The sequence below is a fragment of the Dermacentor andersoni genome, chromosome 3 (genome assembly GCF_023375885.2).
Source record: "Dermacentor andersoni chromosome 3, qqDerAnde1_hic_scaffold, whole genome shotgun sequence".
In the NCBI taxonomy this organism is placed as follows: domain Eukaryota; kingdom Metazoa; phylum Arthropoda; class Arachnida; order Ixodida; family Ixodidae; genus Dermacentor; species Dermacentor andersoni.
Genome location: NC_092816.1, coordinates 47,087,009 through 47,108,309, shown reverse-complemented (window position 1 = coordinate 47,108,309; position 21,301 = coordinate 47,087,009). Strand labels below are relative to the sequence as shown.

At 47.4% G+C, this 21,301-nt stretch overlaps 1 protein-coding gene across 2 annotated transcripts; it reads right to left on the bottom strand.

Moving 5' to 3' along the window:
* Window positions 1-2,168: 2,168 nt before the first annotated feature.
* On the bottom strand, window positions 2,169-20,705 carry LOC129381252 (uncharacterized). 2 transcript variants are annotated; one of them, XM_055063967.2, is made up of 4 exons: window positions 18,994-20,529; window positions 12,128-12,412; window positions 3,481-3,601; window positions 2,169-2,362 (listed from the first exon to the last, which is right to left on the bottom strand). In XM_055063967.2, exons 1-4 carry the CDS (start codon window positions 19,303-19,305, stop codon window positions 2,202-2,204), a joined length of 879 nt encoding a protein of 292 aa, XP_054919942.1. In that variant the 5' UTR covers window positions 19,306-20,529; the 3' UTR covers window positions 2,169-2,201. The 2 variants fall into 2 exon arrangements, with proteins under 2 accessions (XP_054919942.1, XP_054919946.1); XM_055063971.2 differs by lacking the exon at window positions 12,128-12,412 and having other exon boundaries at window positions 18,994-20,705.
* Between the last annotated feature and the right edge of the window lie 596 nt (window positions 20,706-21,301).

Here is a 21,301-nt window from a genome sequence, read left to right as displayed (position 1 = left end):
CCAGGTGGATGTCTGTTTTATTTAATCGTTTACAAAATCAGGTTCCTTGCCTAGCCAAACAAAAAGGTTTGCAACGTACCGTGCATGGTATGCCGTCAGTCCGAAGGCGTCTAATTGGTCGCTGTTGACATTGTCTCGTGCTTCACCGTTGAGCAGCACTGACCCGATTGTACAGTAAAAACAAGCTTCGCCAATTGGCTACAGATTATTGCTATAATACTCCGAGTGTTCCAAGAAAGACGTAATTTTACCCTCCAAAACTACTCCAAAATACAGGTGCGGCTTCTCCTAAACTGCTCTAGAACATTTTTTATACTCCAAAAATTGCTCCAAAGCCTAAACTGTCTGCACGACCACTATTGGTGGCTTTCAAAAGGGACAGATTGCATGGTGGGCTAGTTGGTGCGGCATTATTTACACAGTAGGTCAGAAAGAAGGACGGCGGTGCAGTTGCATCAGCGAGCGATTAAGTGAGCACTGGCATATCATTGAGAAACTAGCCTTATCACGCCACGTTGTCGCGCATTGCGCACGCTACGGATGCAACCCCCGTTTGACCACACTCATTTGCTGGCCACAAACAATGACCAGCTCACCAGAGAAACTGAATAAGCTGCCGAGATTAGGAAAATAAATGGTGTAAGTTGCCCGTTAGTCTCCTTATCAGAGAAAGAAATGTTGATGGCACTTATTCTGGTCCTTTGGAACGCGCATCAGCGCGTAGCGGGTTGCTCCCACGTCGGTACAGAAAGGCCGAGCCTCTCTACTGCGTCGTGGGTCCTATAGATAGCTCATAGCTGTGCTTCAAGATCGGGGCTCCTGAGGGCAGCTTTCCATTTGGATGACTAACGCCGCCGCCGTCGCGTAACTTGTGGCACCGCAACAGCATGTGTTCTAAGTTAGCTACGTCTGAGCATAACTCGCAAACATTGGTTGATCGTATCTCTGGATAGATTCTGTGTAACAATGCGACGTTAGGGTATGCCCCGACCTCGAGTAACCAGAGCGCTGAAGCCTGTGGTCTGCATAGTTTCCTATGTGGCAGGGGTTATCTCCTTGCCATGTAACAATGTTTGGCAAGTTCGTTATATGAAGAGGGAGGGTCCCAACTGTCCATAAGCTCAGCGCCGCGCCACACGGTAGCTACACAGTGTGGCGCTACACAGTATAAATATATATATATATATATATATATATATATATATATATATATATATATATATATATAACTGCGAATAAATACGGTATTTGAAAAAACTATCGGCCTAGATTCGAATAAATACGGTATATACTTCACTATCACTAATACTCCTTCACCTTTCTGGTGAGGCCTTTCCTTTTTTTTTTTTTTGCTGCGACTCAGAGTATAAGCGCTGGTGTGCATGACTGCTATTGATTCCGATTTAGAGTGAAACCGGCTTGGCCTCAATTCGGTTACTGAGTCAATTATATATATTTATGACCTCTGCACAGTGATCTTTCCATCCCCAATAAATGTTGTAAGTTACACTGCTTGCTAGAAAGAGAAGCAATAATGAGGCACATAGCCTTCATGTGGATTTCAACTGCCGTTGGCAAGACTCTACCAAAGGGTCACTGCAGGTATTTTTCAGGGTCAGAAAAGCATGAAAACCAATTTGAATCGAGGTTAACATACAGCAACATATTCATTCTCTAGGTATAGGTTACTCATACCATTAGTCATAGCCAAGTTGACTACCTCCTTCTCTTCAATATGAACTTTTTCGTGTCTACATATCTAAATATATCGTGTCTGTGCAAGGTGCGAATTCACAGTGGAAATGAACCATCCTACACGCACGGGGACTGCTTCGCCCCCCACCTGCGTGTAGGGCAAGAGAGTGGGCACCTCAGCTCCGTGGAATAGTTTTCAATCAATCGCAGTGGAAATTGAACAAAAAATGTCTGTGGTGCTTCTAATGCACTTGTCCTCCTGTCGGCTTTTACAAGTTTTTAGCCACACACTAACATTTTATCTGAAGAGGTAGAGGCAACTCAAAATAAATGTCAAATATGGGTAACTCTGGTAACGACACCTTAGGTGGGGGGAGTTGACTTCGGCATCGCTCGGGGAGTCTCTGCTGCCCCCCCCCCCCCCCCGTGTCGCAGCGTATGGTGTAGATGAGCATGACAATTTATTTACGCGATGCAATGAAAATGAACTTTATTTTCTCTGCACCCTACACAAGGCAGTGGATCAGGTAGTGCGTCAGCTTTCGCACCAATACAATGTTGACTCCAACAAATACAGTCTTCATAATTGTCACAGGTGCCTCATGTCCTGTGTGGCTCAAGGCTGTCCTGTGCTCCATAGTCACGCTGATCTGGCCACTTTTCACACCTGGAAACACAATTTTATTTTATTCGAGTGTTTATTCTAGGGTGGTTGCTTGGGGTAGTTGGTAATTCACGATAAAAAAAACTACTTACAGCGCGAAAGACAAGGACTGCAAGAGACGACATACACAGCGGAGTGTATGTAGTCTCGCAGTCCTTGTCCTCCATGGTATACTTAGTTTTTTATTATGTTTTTATCTTTAGGGTTGCCAACAAATTATCCTAAACGAAATGGATCAACAGTCAGACACTCTTTTTCGGTGTAAGGAGACTCGGTTAAAGGGTCCATGAACCACCTCTTGGGCTTGCTGAGAAAACACAGAGCCAATAGCTGACATCAATCATGAAGGGTGTTTTGCGCGTCTTCCTACTGTTACTGTGTGAAGTAAGTGAAAATCTGCTTGCGAATTTATAATAATTACGTACAATAATAATTACAGCCCATGCTCGGCCTCAAGGGTGAACGAGCAAGCACCACGGCCTTAAAAAATGGTAAAATGGTCCTTTGTACAGTCTAAAAAATTGCAGTTACAGCGTGCAATTACGAGTAAGAATAAAAAAAAAAGCAAATCTTTGAAAGTGTCGCACGGCCGTCATCAGCTTAGTTCCGAATGTCGCTAGCGAGTTCTATGGCAATGAAAATGCAATGTATATTATGTGCAAGCCGTGGCACAGTTAAACATTTATGGTGCAATTAGAAGCGTTGCCAATAGTTGTTGGGTCCTGATTTGTTTGGATATTAAGAAGTTTTGTAGAATGTTTCCCCTGTATCTTCGGTGGACTAAACATGAAGCCCTGCTTACAGTTGAATAAAATTAGGGGCAAGTCATTGACCAGGTGTAGACGAAGTTCCAAGCATGTGAAATAATTAGAGCCTCAGCAGTAGTAAATTACGTATGCAAAGGCTCTGGAGCATTAATGATCTAGAGCACCATTGCAGTACGATGCGCCCAAAACCATGCAGGCAATGGATTACCCACATTATGAGCTCCGCTCGCTTCTATGTAGCACAGTTGGTCATACATGTCTCTTGGTGCAGAATGTCAAACTCTCCTATGGAATCGTATCATATATAGGGAATTCTATGGAATCATAGATATTGAGATACGGGGAATCTCTTACCTGTCAGAACGGGCCTCTCAGCATGCCCTGTGGCCCCGAAGTTGTTAACCAGCTGTGACGCTAAACTTTCATTGGTGACATGGATCGTCGCCTTCATGTCGTCCCGTCTACAGACCTGGAACTGCAGAAGGAATACAACAAGATGCCATGAGTAAATGCACACCTTAGCAATATCTAACATACGTGAGCGTATTAAAGAATATAGTGAAATAACAAAAATTATGGCTATTTCATTTCTAAACTAAATTTGGTGGTCGCGGAAGCTCACGCTTCCAAAACATTGCACGACCAATGAAAAGAACCATTAAGAGGTGTACGAGTAACGCATGTCTGTCGATACTCCCAGGGCACCTACATCCCGGTGGCATTCTTACAATTGCTAGTAGGTACAGCGGGGTGGGACATTTCTTGTGGCGCTCGACGTTTCTGTGCAGGCGCGAGCAAGAGCGGGTGCGACAGAGAAATTCTATCTGGAGGCCTTTGCTCCTTGAATATTTGACTCTGCTTAGGCACTAAGGAGGAGGTTTCTTGTCACGTGCTGTAGAATTGTCCCCTAGACATGCTGGCCTTATGGAATGCAGTCGAGTTTGTTTATGCTCCGCCACTGGCTAACCGTGCAATGTGGCAGTGGGTATGGGTGCCCGTTTGGTGATCACTGTCTGAAGGGGCAAGGGTCTGACTGATGTTGCATAAGTCACAGGTAGCTTTTTTTGTCGCAACGATAGATTGCATTTTTTACAAGCACTAGCACTACAAGCACTGCTCTAGGAGGGCACATGTAACCAGCTAATGGAGGCCTCAGGAGAACACCTGATATTATAATAAAGCAGGCGGCGCAGGCACGCTAGGGCACCCTAGGGGTAGTGGTGGGCACCAAAGCTAGAAGCAGTGCGGTCCATAAGTTGGCGTCGTGCATGGCCTCGGCGAGCCCCAACCCAAGGACCAGTCCGGTTTCTAGCTTTGGTGTCCCTGTTGCCGCTTTGGTGTCCTGGAGGAGCCGCCAATAACGCAAAATAATGACACGTTGTTACCATTACTAAAAAAACGCAGTTGAACAAATATAATTACGTCCAGCCGCCAACTTGCAATGCTAACTTCAGCACTACCGCACTCCATGACTTCTGCCAGCACGCCTAGGGACAAATGCATATAACACGCGCTGAGAAACTCCTTTGTAGTGCCTAGACCACCTAGGTAGAGTCATATTCAAGGCGCAATAGTCCCCACTTTTCGTCTCTTGCACCCACTCTTACTCGCGCATGCGCGCTAATGTCCTCCGTCTCCACAAGTGCCACGCCCCGCTGTACCTCCTAGCAATTGTAGATACGCAGGCCGTCCCGGCGCTATGCCAAAAAGATGCGGTGGAGCTGCCATCGGGAGTCACTGACGCGGTAGGCACTCCGCTGAGCCAGCATGCTTACATCGATTGCCGCTGGGTTTCCGCAGGCGCGTGTGAGATTCACAGGTTTACAATGAAGGAAGAGCAGTACGCTGACAAGCTGCATTTTGGTAGGTTGTGCCGAACATCACAAGGGGCTTTGAAGCTTTCGTTTTCACTGGCTGTCTGTCCATGAAAGCCGTCACAAGTAATGGGCTGCCATGGTAAAAGGCGAAAGTTAGATTCCATCCAGCTCATCGAATATGCACCAAACGTTTCATAACAGTTAAGCTTCTATGTTATTTTGCGAGGCATGCATTAGCCAACAAGGTGCTTAGGATTGTTAACAGCCTCTTGTTCAAATTTCTTATTCCACTGTGGGGGAGCTTGAATAGGATTAGCTTTGAACGTAGGTACAGCGAACAGAACGTCACATTAGCCATGTAGATATGAAACGGATTCACATACACAGGCTGCGTAGCCACTGCAGTGTGAATATCATAACCGCATCCGTACATTTTCCAAATGTGAAATGTAAAGTGCAGAGGTGACCATTCACGCCAGCACAAATGAAAGCGTGATTTCGGCGACCACTCAGGCAGTGGCTACAGGCACCTGCTGTAGAGCATGGTTTATTTGAGTACAATAAAACTTTTTGCGTGGCCTTGTAACGTTTTCGAGCACTTCCGGCACGTTTACGGCCTCGCTCAGCCAACGTTTCGTTGCCGAGGATCCTTTTTAGCGGAATTCTTAACCTTCTGTTGCATGTGGGCACCATTTTCGACCAGCCACCGCAAGCTAAGTAAGGGAAAACGGACCAATTACAGACACCTGAACCATCCTCTTCATATGGTCATCGATTTTCAGTGCACTGGCTCGGCCCCATTCAATCCCTCTCCACTTGAGTGTGCTCCTCGCCTCCTATCAGCCAATTAGATGAGTCAAGTCGCTCAGTGTAGGCAATGTTATTCGTTTTCAAAGCAAACAAAAGTGACCTCATATAAATGAGGAGAACATGTGACTGGTCTGTTTAGACCACCTTGTGGGTCACCGCCCGCCGCTTGCGACGGCCGTTATGCAAATTTGATGTCAGGAGATTGAAATAAAAACATATTGGAATAGTTTGACGTTATATGGCCGCCTGTTCACAGGGGCTCTTTCACTTGGTGGTGCACTCACGCGTTTCTCGTTCGTGACGTTGAATTGAGGTGTTCCGGCGAAGCCGAAAGGGTCCTTGCTGTCGATTACCTTATTTTGGTCGGTCTCAAGCATCCCAGGCAAATCCTGGGCATACATACGAGGCTTTCGTTGTGACCGCGAATTTCAGGTTGCAGTAGGGCAGACTCTCCGCCCCGAGGAAATCACGAGTGGGTGTGCCGCAAGGCGCAGTCCTATCGCCATTACATCTAAACTTGATGGCACCAATACGCTATCGCCTGGCTGAGATACCTGGACTTCACTTAAGTGTGTATATGGACAACGTCACAATATGGACCAACGGGGGCTCCGACGGCGATCAGTCCGATGCCATTTAAGCCGGACTTAAGCATTGCAACCTTTATAAAGCAGGTCGGACTCATGCCTTCTGTTGACAAAACTAACTTGTACTGGGCACAAACCCAGCCCATTCAGCCTTGCGATTTTCATTCACTTTTGATGGCGAACAAATATCTCAGCAAGACAGTGTTCGAGTTCTATGCATCTACATTGACGGAGCCAGTGGTGCAGCAACATGGCATCACATCACTCGAACCTGGCATCAGATACTCCGCCTAATCCGCTGCATTGCGTACAAAAACTGCGGAAGTGAGGAGCTTCGTGGCTGCTCTACCAATTTCACGTGCTGTATACGGCCTATAACATCTACAGTCTGACCCAAAAGCAACGATAAAAGCTCCAATCGCTCAACCACGAAGCCATGGGGGTTGTCACCAGCCTACCGCATTCCATGCCCTTACACCGCCTTGCTCAAATGGCCCACATGAATCCAAACCAGGTAATAGCGGAGGCTGCCAAGGGTTCACATCATTTCCAGTTAAGATACACGATATCGGATTGCAGCATCATCTCGCTTCTTAATTTTCCACTCCCCTCAACGCCTCTGCCCTCTTCCGGTGCTCCGTGAGATTGTCCCATGACCTGCACCGTTTCCCCAAAACGTGAATGCCGATCACGCAGAGGCAGTTGTCTTACACAAGGATCAAGGAGGCATCAAGGAGACATTCACACTTCTCCCTGTCACCATGCTGTCTACTATGACAGCGTCCTCAGTGACGAAGCTTCAGTCTTAGTGCACTACTGCCGACGTACCGCCGCGGCCTACTCCTCCTGCCGCCCTGCCTGCAACGACCCATTAACGTCGGAAGTAGCTGCGATACCCGCTGCATGCAATGCCATTCTGAAGCCTCCTTTTGCAGACTTCACTGCCACTGTTTACAGACTTGCAGCCCACCATAAAGGCCTGCGTCCGGCTGGACTCGCGCAATGGTGCTGTTAACTCGATACACTGGGCGATGCGAATCGCCGACGAGGCTGGCCGCACTGTCTGCCTCGCATGGATACCAGGTCACGCCGGGGTCGCTGGCAGCCGAATGGCCGACCCTCTGGCAAGGTAGCTTCTTTCCTGCCCCTCGGAGACTGGGCCACAAGTGCCTGACGACCCATACCACATCCACCTGGACACAGTCCTGGCGGAGGCAAAGGTGAAGAGCTGCGCTCCAGAAACATCCTCCCAGAAAATCCTGCGCTTGTTCCAGTGAAGTTTACACGATCTGAAGCTACGCCTGCAACGCATCGTCAGGGAGACAGCAGTGACGCCAGCCTGCCGCACCAGGATGCGTCTCCAGCCACTTGCAGATCCTGTCCAAGGAACCAGCTGCTGGATCGGCAACATATACTCTAGCACTGCAGGAGAGCGATAGCCACTCTCCCCGCTACTGTGAGCCCTGAGGATTTAGACGCCTAGCACTAGCCAGCGCTTCATATGCCAGTCATTACTTCGATTTCTACAAGACTCCAAAATGGTCAATAATACCTGAACTGACCTGTTCTGCCCCTCCCTCCGCCCCGATGGATCCACTTCCTGGGGGCGGAAACCTTAAATTTTATGGTTATTTTAATAAACTTTAACAAGAAAAACATAACAGAACAACAACAACATTAAGCGACGAAAAGGAAGAAATCGTTACACTGTGTATGCTAACACCAGGCCGGTAAATTCCTAATTCCTCTTTAGAAAACACGGGGGAGGCGAGAGATGGAAATTCAAGACGATGAGCAAAACGAGAACAAGGTGAAAGCAGGAGCCAACGTTTCGACAAGTGGACTTTTCTTCAAGGCGACATATGCTTTCCTTGCCACAGTATATATAGGTGAAGTTCTCTTAAATGAGAGAGGGTTGCCGTACCCGCCCACCTTACATACCCTCTCCGTCGAAACGTTGTCTCCTGCTTTCACCTTGTTCTCGTTTTGCTCGTCTTAAATTTCTCTTTGGCGTTCCATAATGCTCCTCGATGGGGCGCGGTATGGGTGCGTCACGAGTTGGCACGTGGGCGTGACTCTTTTTTATATAGTTTATATTTACCAGTGGCAACAACGGGCCTTTATTTAGTATCATTGGCGGCACCTCCAGGACACCAAAGCAGCAACAGGAATACCAAAGTTAGAATCCGGACTGGTCCTTAGGTTGGGCCTCACCGAGGCCTATGCGTGCCAAGGAAGATCAGCTGTCGGCGATAGCGGACAGCCAGCAAGAGAATTTGGAGATACCGCACCGGCTGCTTTATTATAATCTCGGGTGCTCTCGTGAGGCCTCATTTTGCCGGTTACATGTGTCCTACTGGAGCAGTACTTGCAAAAAACAAAACAATCTATCATCGCGACGAGAAAAGCACCCCGCAACGATAACAGCGCCTTGCAACTTCTGCAACATACTGTGCCCATGAGAGGAGAATACGGAACCCCACCGAGGAGCCCGTCCGTCCGGCCTGTCCAGCTAGCCGCACCAGATTTTTTGAAAAGTAAATTTTTTCATGCGAGCAGAAGGTTAAAAAATTCACCTGCGGTTACGTGTTTCCATTTCACGACATATTGGCTGGCGCGGGCAATCCGTCTCGTGCAGCACTTTGCAAACGGAGCGAAGTGTGGCGCGACTGCCTCGCTAATCATGATGCTTGGGCGGTATCCACAGCAGCCGCCGCAGACAGACCTCCGCTCATGCAGCGCTCCGTCCATGCAGGCGACGCGCTCTACTCTGGCGCCATCTCGCAGCCATCGTCGTCACAAAGCACGCATCGTGCAGGCACTATGCTTTTCTTCTCACGCTTTCGCCACACCCTCCCCTCCACCGCTTTCATCCTCGCGATCTCTTCCCTATCGCCACATTTCATTTTCTGCTGCACTCCGTCTTGCTCATTGAACCTTCGCCGTTGTGCTCGTTCTTGGTACTCTGAACCATTCTATTCTTGCGCCGTGGTCAGTTGCTTCGCAGCTGACCACGGCGGCGGTCAGACCTGCGACGCAGCAGAGGGTGCTAAGAATCGCTGGCTCCGGACAGGCCGCCAATGGAATATGAACCTGGCAATCTTTAACGCTAGAATGTTATCTAGTGAAGCGAGTCTAGCCGTGCTATTGGAGGAATTAGAGGTGTGAAAAATGAATTGGACTCGAGAAAGTTCCCAAGGTTAGTGAAGATTACATGTTCTAATAGTTTGCAACAAGTACTAGTGAGCGAGATGGGGCGATAATTTATAGGGGATGTTCTATTTCCTGACTTGAATAATGGAACCACCTTCCCGACTTTCCATTGTGTTGGCAGAGTGGAACTATCGAGAGTCTGCTGAAATAACTTTGTTAGTATTAAGGAACTGTGGACAATTGTATTTCTTTAAATTTAGCATGAATGCAGTCAAAACCGGGCGATGAATGAAATTTTAGGGCATCAATAAGTTTAGCAACGCCAGACGAATCGATGAAAATTTGAGGCATAGTTGGGAAATTATACCGGAGTGGAACGGGATGTTTGGTGTTTGATGTGTGCGACAAGTTTAGAACAAAGGTTTCGTTAAGTTCTGATGCGCATAAATGAGCCGGAATAGGGTCACCTGACGCGTCAGTTAAGTTAATAGATTCTTCGGTATGCGGGTTGATGACGCGCCAAAATTTTTTAAAGTTGGTAGATAACATCGATGGTAAAGTGTTAGAGAGGAAGTTATCTTTTGCTTGCTTGAGCGCAGTTATATACGCATCAGCCGCAGTCTTGTATGCGTCCCAGTGTGCGTTACATTGTGATAGCCTGGCTGTACGATATCGGCGCTTTTTTCTGTTAGATAGGCGTCTTATATGGGCGGTATACCATGGGGCTTGAGGATTAGAAGTGATGGTGCGTCTTGGAACATATTTTTGAGTTAGTTCGTGAACTTTGGCCGTGAACTTATCTCAGTTAGTTTGCACAAAGCGTTCGTTAAAGTTTCTGAAGAAGTTTTGAGTAAAAACTGATAATTCATTGTTAATGGCATCGAAGTCTGCTCTAATATAATCTAGTATGGTCTTTTCCTTTCTTGCAGGTTTAGGACAGGCAGTGTTATTGTTGAAAATGAGCAAAGAGTGATCACTTATGTTAGGTAAATAGGTGATGGCTGAAGGAAAGTCGGCTCGATTGGTTAAGATCAAATCTAAAGTGTTGGCTGTGTTGACAGAGATTCTAGTAGCGTTAGTGACTAATTGGGTAAGTGAAAAAACAAAGCATAAATCAAGAAAATCACTGGCATCGGATGAAAATGGAGATAGGGTGGGAGGCTGGGTAACCCAAGAAATATTCGGAAAGTTAAAATCACCTAGTAAAAACAAGGAAGCCGATGGAAATCTGGTGTGTATTATGTTAAGTTCGTCATGAAGGTCGTTAATAAACGAGCGTAGAGAAGAAGGAGGACGATAGCATACGCTGAATATTATTTTCTGATGGTCAAGAGTAACTGATGCCCAGACGGTTTCCAAGACGCTATTAGTGTAGATGCATGATGACGGTATGTCTTTCGAAATAGCAAGGAGTACGCCGCCTCCCCGTTGATTAGTTCGGTCATTGCGATATACTGCGAAGCGGTGTGCGTTGTGAAAGAGTTCGTTATCGTGAATTTAAGATGATAGTCAAGTTTCAGTAAGTGCGATGATATGCGCAGAACAGGTGTCGTTTGCCGATGAAAGAGAAAGAGAAGTTTTCTTATTCAAGATACTTCTGATGTTAGTATACAGAATCGTAACATCAGATGGTGATGAATGACCACTGCCCCTCTCGCGCCCCTAGGACGCCCCATGTGACGAAGCGCTTGATCCTTGGGGCGCGTGTTCGGATGGCTGCTCGATTTCATCGATTGTGTCGTTAGATGGATTGTACATGAAGCATTTGCCGCGTATGTATAGCTTATTGTAGCGAAGGCGAAATTTGGGTGATCCCGGATGGCCAATTCCAAATACGGTAAGTTTCCGTCTCGCAGTTCGAGTGGCGGGTGAAAAATCTTCGCTTATTGACATTTTGTGTTCCTTGAAATCATTGCGATGTGATAGGATCAACTCTTTTATTTTGTAGTTGGTAAACTTGGCAATGATGAGTCTGCATTTATTAGCGGAAAATATCTTTAAACGATGAACACGCTGAAATGGGTCGTTTGGTAGCGAGTCAAGAACCTTCGTTAGTGCATTGGTCAGTGTGCTTTCAGTTTGTTGCCAAGTTTCAGATGAATCTGTTAGTCCATGGAAAATCAAATTATCGCGGCGTGACCTGTCCTCCATATCATCTAGGCACTTTCGTAAAAATTTATTTTGTGAAGTTAAGCTTTTAATACACTCTTGCATGCCTGCAAACTCATGGCTGAAGGTATCAAGAACTTTCCCTTTCTCTTCTAGTTCATCCAAACGCTTCTGAACGTTAGTTATTTTTGTTTCGATGCTTTTCTGCCCAGCCTTAATGGATTTAATGTGTGCGGTAAGCTCATGTTGTGCCTTCGAACTTTGTAATGAGCGGGAGTGAACGTCTTTGAGCAGTTGAAAAATTACGGTCATCTGTTCTGCAGGGTCTTCAGGGAGTGATTCAATTTCTGATAGGGATTCGGATCGAGTGGTGGGGCCGGGGTTCGTTTCTATGTCGCCGGAGCACAAGAGTAGGAAAGCCATAGAAAAGCAATCATGCACAGTTTCACACAGCACCCCTGGGCACGGGAACAGCAATAAGCAGATGTCATCACTTTTTTTAGCGTACAAGGAAAACGTACACACCTGCATCGGAGCAATGCGAAAATCAGAAGCCATGCTTCTTGCAATGTTGCCGTGCCCACTGAATCCGAGGACGGAGTGGCCACAGCTTAAATTCCTTGCGGGCGATGATGCAGTCGTCGATGGGGTTGAACGGCCGAAGGCGAGCGATTCCATCGGTTGGGCTGGGATGAAATATTTGTTGAAGGGGCCACAGTCAGGCAGTGGCGTTGGTAGCATCTGAGCTGATGGGCATGAGGCAGATAGCGATTCCAGTATCAGCCAGGTGAAGAAGAGCGTCAGCGTAACCTGCATCGGAGCAAAGCGAAAATCAGGAGCCATGCTTCTTGCAATGTTCCAGTGCCCACTGAATCAATGATGAAATATGATAGAAGATCGAGCCAGTACCCATCGCGCGAGCTAAAGCCCTAGCCCGGAAGCTGGAAGAGAACCCCAGGGTCCTCTACGCGCGCCTGGCTGCGAAAACACAGTGACCGCGCAGCAGTGGTGGTTAGATCAAAAGACAGGCTGATCGTCAGCGCGTCCCCTGAAGACAACAGACCACGCCGTTGCCGAAGAAGCGGCCGTGACCCTCGCACTCGCACAGCGGAGCGTCGACACCGTAGTCACCGACTCAAAAACAGCCTACAGAAGCTTCCGCAGGGGGGTAATCTCCTCTGCGGCCCGAGCCATTCTAGCCAAGCCCAAGCCTCCGGGAAGAGCCATAGAGCTCGTGTGGGTCCCGGTTCACTCGCACGTAGCAGGCAACACCTTAGCCGACTACCATGCCAGAGAAATGTCAATCCGGGCCGAGCATGAGCCCGAAGAGCTACCGCACCCGGTTACCAGCTTTCGGAACATTGCACGGATGTACAGAGAGTAAAGGTGTAGACTGCCTGAACCGAACCCTAAATTCACCAAACAACAGACGATGCTGCGTCGAGCGCAGGCGGGATCGCTTGCGCATCCCGTATTGATGAACCGCATGTACCCTGCGGAATACGATATGCTCTGTCCTTTTGAAGAAGAGAAAAGGGCACACTGCCGCACGTCTTGGCAGAGTGCACAGAACTCAAGACCCCCCCTCCTCCCCTTCCCACCAACACCCCCAATCCCCAACCCCTTGAGCGATGGGAGACCTTGTTATCCAGCCCCGCCCTACCGATTCAGCTCGCACTGACGGACAGGGGCCAGGAGCTGCTGGGAACATATGGGTCCCGTAACTAGGGAACCACCCCATCTGGTGCCTGCGTGCACAACCGATTTATTTCGGGCCCAGTAAATGTTGCTTCATCATCATCATCATCCAAGTTTATATAGGTGGTCTGTGGGTCTATACCTCGAACTCACAAAAATGATTCAGGATTTGGCGTAGAAAGCCATTGGAATGTCTTTCAAAAACGAAAATACTACACATTAAACGGAGAATCGCACTGTTGATAAAAAGAAAAAAAAAAGAAAAAGATTTAAAGCGAATTTATCAACGAATTTAGTGGGATATGTGGTGTGATGACGGTGTACAAGCTTACATTACCAGGTTCTAAATCAGTACGAATAGCACAGTGTGGTTGCTTTGCGTTTAGATCGCATATAGAATCCCGTAGTAGCGGCGATGTAGTCGAACCCATGACCTTGTGCTCAGCAGCGGAGCGCCTTAGCCACAGAGTCGCAGAATTGAAGACACTGCTGTGCTTAACCATGCTTGTTAGGCGACTGATACCGGAATAACGTTGAAACTGGCTTCAACATGATTCTGACACGGCAATTTGTGCATTGTACTCTTTTCAGATGTTTGAGAGGACGAACTCCCTTTTTTTACGACATCCTTGTTCTTTATTTTTTAGTAAAGTACGACGCAAGCTAGTGCATCGTACTGCGTCGCACCAGTAGTAGCATGCCAGGGCTATCGCTATAGTTTTTTTTTTTTTTCAATCTGAGCAAGGAAGGGCACCCCAATCGAAAACTAGGAAATACAAAAATACAATGTCTTAGAACATCAACGCCGTTCCCGTCAATAACTTGCCGCACCGAACCAAAAATTACCAGGGGCTAGGCTATACGGAAAAAAATTGGACAAACGCCTACCCACATATGGGGCGGCAACATGGCTTCTGGCCGACCAGATATTCCAAGCAATATGCTCCTGGTGTGCGGGAAGGCTATTTTTGTCCCATGTACGGATGTACATGTACTGGCATGTACTGACATCATCATCATCATCATCAGCCTGGTTACGCCCACTGCAGGGCAAAGGCCTCTCCCATACTTCTCCAACTACCCCGGTCATGTACTAATTGTGGCCATGTTGATCATCCAAACTTCCTAATCTCATCTGCCCACCTAACTTTCTGTCGCCCCCTGCTACGCTTCCCTTCCCTCGGAATCCAGTCCGTAACCCTTAATGACCATCGGTTATCATCCCTCCTCATTACATGTCCTGCCCATGCCCATTTCTTTTTCTTGATTTCGACTAAGATGTCATTAACGCGCGTTTGTTCCCTCACCCATTCTGCTCTTTTCTTATCCCTTAACGATACACCTATCATTCTTCTTTCCATAGCTCGTTGCGTCGTCCTCCATTTAAGTAGAACCCTTTTCGTAAGCCTCCAGGTTTCTGCCCCGTAGGTGAGTACTGGTAAGATACAGGTACTATACACTTTTCTCTTGAGGGATAATGGCAACCTGCTGTTCATGATCTGAGAATGCCTACCAAACGCACCCCAGCCCATTCTTATTCTTCTGATTATTTCCGTCTCATGATCGGGATCCGCCGTCACTACCTGCCCTAAGTATATGTATTCCCTTACCACTTCCATGCATCTTTAGACATCTTTAAAGGTCCACAATCGAAACAATGTGCCGCTAAATGTGATGCATTAGGGTTGTTTAGTGAATGTGTGTGTTCTTTTAGTCTAATGTTAATGCACCTGCCGCTCTGTCCAATGTAAGCTTTCCCGCACTCGTGTGGAATCTGATAAACTATACCCGTGTTGCAAGGCACTAAAGGGGACACATGTTTAACTTCGCAATCATCTTTTCTTTTTTTGCCTTCCTGTTCAAGTCTCCTATTTATCATAGAGCACATGTTAGACAACTTGCGTGGGGCCGGGAAAACGGTACTGACGTCATATCCATTGGCCACATTCCTTAAACCATGGGATAATCTATGTATGTAGGGTACTACAGCAAACTTTCTTTCCTTTTTCTGTTTTTCTTGTTTCTTACCGGGGCTTTTTACCCATTTTAAATGTTTTTCGCAGGTTAGTGATAATAAATGCACGGGATAGCTAGCCTTTCCAAGCCTTTCTATCTGTTGTGAAAAACTTTGTTGCATATTGTGCGGACATGACTTAGTAATGGCAGACCTAAGAGATGAATAAGCTATCCCCTGTTTAACAAGTTTAGAATGACAAGAAGAAAATTCTAGCAGTGGCTTCTTGGCCCTAGGCGAATAATGCCAACAGACATGCTCATCCTGGAACGTTAAGCACAGATCTAAAAACTGTTATTTGTGGCCCTGGATAAGCTCTAGCGTGAAACCTAGGCCCCCGCCACATTCCCTAAAAATTTTTAAAATATCCGTAGCTTTCTTGGTGTAGTTATCGCGAGAACAAAACACCAGGTAGTCGTCTACGTATCTAAACGCATGCACCGCCAATTGCTTAAGATTGTTTTGTAGTTTTCTATTGACACGACTTAGATAAATATCACTCAAAACTGGCGCAACTTTTGAAATAATACAAACTCCCGATTTTTGTACATACATAGAACTACCCCATTTTACAACGGTATTCCCTATGTAAAACAACAAAAGTTCTAAAAAAAGATTCCACGGGCATCCCACAGTCCTTAGTAAACCGGAACTCATCATTGTTGAGCGTCACTGCTTCGTTAACACTACACAGTAGTTCCGATTGCGGAAGCGAATAAAAAAGGTCTTTTACATCAACACTGATCGCCGAGCATTTACATGGATTATTTTCTGTTAGGAAGGCTACAATTTCTTCCGAATGTCTTATCAGGAAGGGGTCATTAAGACGAACTGAAGACAGTACATTATGCAAAAAAGTTGAGACAGTGTACTGCCACGTTCCTTTTTCAAAAATAATGGCTCGAAAAGGAACTTCCGGCTTATGTGTCTTAGCACTAAAAAATATGTCGAGGTGCAGACCCTTGGAATGTTTAACTCCCGACGCGAGGCGCTCCAGACCAAATTTCTCGAGCAAATCAATTGCAGTTTTCTTCACGTTCTTTAAATTGGTAATTTTTGGAACAAAATTTTTGTCAATAACAGTATTAGCTTTTTGTGCGTACAATTCTTGAGGAACAAAAACAAAGAAACCTTCTTTGTCCGCAGTAACCAACCTAAGCTCATTCTTGACGAAAAAACGCGACACACCAGTTAGGTTGTCTGACTTACTGGACTGAGGTACAGTCCTCGCGATCACATCAACGCACTCAGTCACACACCTTGGTCGAAAGTCTTCAGTGACCCAACGAGAAATGGATCTAGACAAGCTGACCTTTTCCGGAGGTGACAAATCAGGTTCACAGGCAAACTTTGGTCCCTTGCGCAGGGTGCTTTCGATGTTAGCTGGGTTTCACGACTGGGTCCGTGCACAGATACCTGGTTTTGAGCTTTTCCATCAACTCTGTGTCCGTACCCGGGATGGTTTGTACAATCTTCGTGAGCCTGTCTTTAGTGGCCGACTTGCTGCTGCTGGGGTCGATTAGGACACGCAGGAGCTTCCAAGTCTTTGACACACCTAGCTTCCCCTGAATACCATCGCAGAGCGTATTCCAGTTCTGTCTGGCCAAGGATATGGCGTAGGATTCTACCTTTTTGTTTATCTCGTCTATTTTTTTCCTGAGTTTGCGGTTAAGCCGCTGTCTTCGCCATCTCTTTGTCAATGAGTGTCTTGCTTCCCATAAATGTAGAAGGTGCGGATCGACCGCTGGGCAATCTTCTGTCGTGCAGACCTCTTTCGTAAAGGCTTTCAAAGCTTGCACCTCACCCTTAACCCATTCCTCTAGGTTTGTAATAGGGTTTGCAGTAGATGCCCGGGCCTGTCTCCACCTGTCCCAGTTCGTAATTCTTGCGATACCTATTTTGCGTTTGCGCGCGTTTGTGCTTATCTCCAGAGAGAGGATGAGGTGATCGCTTCCCAGGTGCTGTTCGGTATTCTTCCAAATCGCGCTGTTTATGTTCTTGGTGAACGTCAGGTCCGGTCACGTATCTCTACTAACACTGTTTGCCAGCCTCGTAGGGTAAGTGGGATCGGTGAGGATCGATAGCCCTTCCTGCGTCACAACTTCTACCAGTTTTCTGCCTTTTGGTGTCGCCGCCGGGTAGCCCCATGAAGGGTGCGGTGCGTTGAAGTCGCCCCCAATCACGCAGGGGGCATGGCCCGCTAAGCTCAGAAATTTCTTTATGAGGGAACCCAATCTTGCGTGCCTGCCTTTGGGAGGGCTGTAAACCTTCAATACATTCGTGCTTGTCGCTCCTCTTTGGAGAGGAAGAATAGTAATATAGCAGTGCGCAATATCCGGCTCGAAAGGGTCGTGCAGTATGGCAGTGTATAGTTTGTGCACTAACGTGGCAGTTAACTGGTCTTGCTGATAAGTCACATAGTCTTGGAGTTTGATAGGTATTAGGTGGGGTTCTTGAATTAGGATAGCTGCCGGTGGGTCAGATTCCTGAGATAGTAGGAGATTAAGAGCCGCCTGCTTTCTCCTGTAGCCCCGGCAGTTCCACTGCCAGATCATTATTCTAGGTTTGGCTGGCATGGTGAGTCCGTATCAGAGGGCTCGTCCACTTGCATTGTACGAGCGAAGTTGGACTTATGTCTTTTATCCGCACGTTCCTTCCGAAGTATCGTCTGTTGTTTGCAACCTGCTCTCGAATTTCTTGGAATTGGGCGTTCACGTAAATTGGAAAGGCTCGAAACTCCTCCTTGAAGGATCGGAGTTCTTGGATAATTTGTTGGTAGACCTCGCCTAAGGCAGGTTGGGAGCTAGGCACCTGCTGTGTTTGGCTTTGAGGAGTCGGCTGAGTTACCGGCGTTATTATGCGAAGCATATTACTAGAGCTCAACCCAGCTCCTCAGGCGCGGCGGTGTCGCCTTCAATACCACGTGACACCGTGACGTCACGACAGAGGAGAAACGGGGCTCCAACTCGCGCCGTCGCTCGCGGCGTCGCGGCGGTATATAAGCAGCTGCGCTTGTTTCTAGGTGGCTTTGGCTCAACTCTTGCAAGATGGGCTGGGTGGGAATCGAACCAGGGTCTCTGGAGTGTGAGACGGAGACGCTACCACTGAGCCACGAGTACGATGCTTCAAAGCGGTACAAAAGCGCCTCTAGTGAATGCGGTGTTGCCTTAGAAACGAGCTGTTTCTAAGGCTCAGGCGTGCGTCGCTTGCTCAGGCGCACATTTCGTTGCCGCGCCGAACGCTGCGTTGCTCGACGCTCACCGCGTCCAATGCGGGGCGCGTAGTCGCTGCGCCGTAGCCCATTGTCTTACACCCCTTGGCGGGTCGACGGGAACGCTGTCGCGTTCCACTGTTGAAGGCGAAGCAGAGTAACGCATGAGTTGTTTCTTCGTCTAGCCGAACCAAATATAGCCAAGCAACAGCAGTTCACCAGGCTAAACAGTGGTTCAACAACTAAAATAAAGGCTAGTATGCTTCGCATCCTGGGCTTAACCTTAGCTAAGCCACAGCCATTTTTTTTTTTTTTTGCATTAGAAGTGGCTCGCTTAAGCTCTTGGTTTTGAATTGTTAAAGCGCTGACTTGTTTTTTGAGACTTTCTATCTCTTTTTTGAGTGCTGCCAACTGCGTGTTATTCTGCGGGGAGGACGAGGGGAGGGGAGGCCACTCTGCAAAGCTCACCTTCGAATCTGAGAGCTGACCCAAGGACGTCTTCTTCAGCGCCCCGGTGGTCTTCGTGAGGTTCTCCTTCCCTTGTTCTTTACCCGCCTCCACGTGACTGGCGTTCTGGTTGGAGCCGGTTGCCCGGCGTCTCGAGCTCGAACGGCCGCGAGAGGTGGAACGAGAGTGGGAGACTGATGACGACGCTCCTCGCCATCGCTGTTCAGGCTGCTTCAGGGGCATCAGCTGCTGCTGGGATGTTGGTACATGACTGAAGTTCATCTCCGTCGGGTCGTAGCCTCTTAGGGAATTCACAGTAGTCGCGGTAGTCATGAGTGAAGCGGGAGCACTCACCGGCGAACGTCGTTAGACCCAGCGTTGCGCGAACGCCATGCCGCGCATCCGCGGGCGCACCTGCGTCTCCGCTGCGGTGATGCACCCAAACCACTCGGCCGTTAGGGTTAGCGCTCTTCTCGTGGTGCTGAGAAGCCAGACAGTCTTTACCGCCGAGAATATGGCACTCACAGGTTCACTGGTGGTACCAGGTGATGCCAGGCGTTGAAGGGAACCCGTGGATGGTAAATATACGGTGATCCAATACTGTAATCCGCCGCAATCGAAGATTGTCAACGGAGCCCATGCATGGAACGTCCGCTCTTGACGAACGCTTGCAGCGCCCCCCTAGCGCCTCGAGAGGCGGTCATTTGGCAGCGGCGGCAGCATCCAGCGAGCATCGCTTACCTTGCGATTGCAATTGTGCAGGTTAGTTTGTTCTCCTGCTCTGTAGTGTAAGGGTGCTTGCGCTGCAGTCGCTGCCAAAGACGTGTGTATCTTACGGTATTGCTGGGTTTGTGGTAGATTTTTTTTTTTTTGCTTTGGCGAAAAGAATGTCTCATGTCTGCTCCACTTGTTATCAGGCATTTCATCAAAATGAAGGGCATGTTACTTGTTCCGAGGGCGCGTACGAATACCATTTTGGAAAGTGCGCGGGAATGGCAGAGAAGTCGTACAGAAGGAAGCCCGAAGCTGCAAAGAAAATATGGCGATGCCGAAATTGCCGGTGCTAGGTACCAAGTGTTAGCTGCGCTGGTGAAAACAAGACAAACATGGAAATAAAAGCTTTCCTTGAATCAATTAATGTAAAGCTAGAAAGCCTACCGTCCTTCATAGCTCGAGTGGAAGCAATGGAAAACTGCGTCACGCACATGTCTGTCATATTTAAAGAACTCACAAATACAATCCGTGTGCAAGGAAATTAAATGAAAGTACTTGGAAATCAGGTGCAGGAACTAGAGAAAAGAGAAGATGGCAGCCGGACAGTTCAGGCTCAGCTTCGGTGAGAAGTGAACGAAATGGAATTTCCAAACAGCCAGCTGAATTTGCAAATTCATGGGGTGCCTTTCGTGCAAGGTGAAAACTTGCACAAAGTGATCAATGAAGTGGCAGTCCAGCTGGAAACGCCTCGTTTGGTTATGCACGACATTGCCTCAGTACACAGGCTGCCCACACAGAAAGTTAAACTGCCTGGAATAATCGTGCGTTTCAGAAGGCAGGCGATCAGCGAATCGTGGTTGAACAAGAAGAGGAAACGAAAAGATAGCCATCTGCGCATCTTCATTCAGGAAAAGTTTGCCCGTCACAGCAGAGACCTGCTACAAGCAGCAAGAAACTGGGCCAACGAAGCTGGGTTTAAATATGTTTGGTATGTGCATGGAAATGTTCTATTGCGAATGTTTGATGGTGCCAACGCAATTCACGTTAGATGCCGCGAAGACCTTGACCGCCTTTAACCCAGATGCCCAGCCAGTGCTATTCTTGACCAAATAAATGCAGGGATGAATGACTACAATTTCTACTCGCCAGATGACTTGAACACCATAGTATCTAAAATTGGATCTCATCCACTGAAATGTGTGCATCTAAACGCCAGATCTGTTCGGAATAAACAATTTCTTCTAGAAGAACTCTTTAGTCAAATTTCTTTCAATTTCTCAGTTATCATGCTCAGTGAAACATCGAGCGCAAACGAGAGTGAAGTCTTCAGAATGGAAGGTTATGATACACATTAGCTCAATCGACCTTGTGGTCTTGGAGGTAGTGTTGCACTTCTAACTTAAGAACAAATGAACTGCGAACTAGTAGGTGCTTTTAGTACTCCGACGCCCGATTACGAAGTGTTATCTTTATGTGTAGATAAAGTATTATATTCTGTCCACAAAGTGTTATCCTTATGTGTAGATAAAGTATTATATTCTGTCTATTATCGACCGCCGAGTGGGCATATTCAAACATTTCTTGAATTTTATTAAAGGTTTATTTCGTTTGTTGT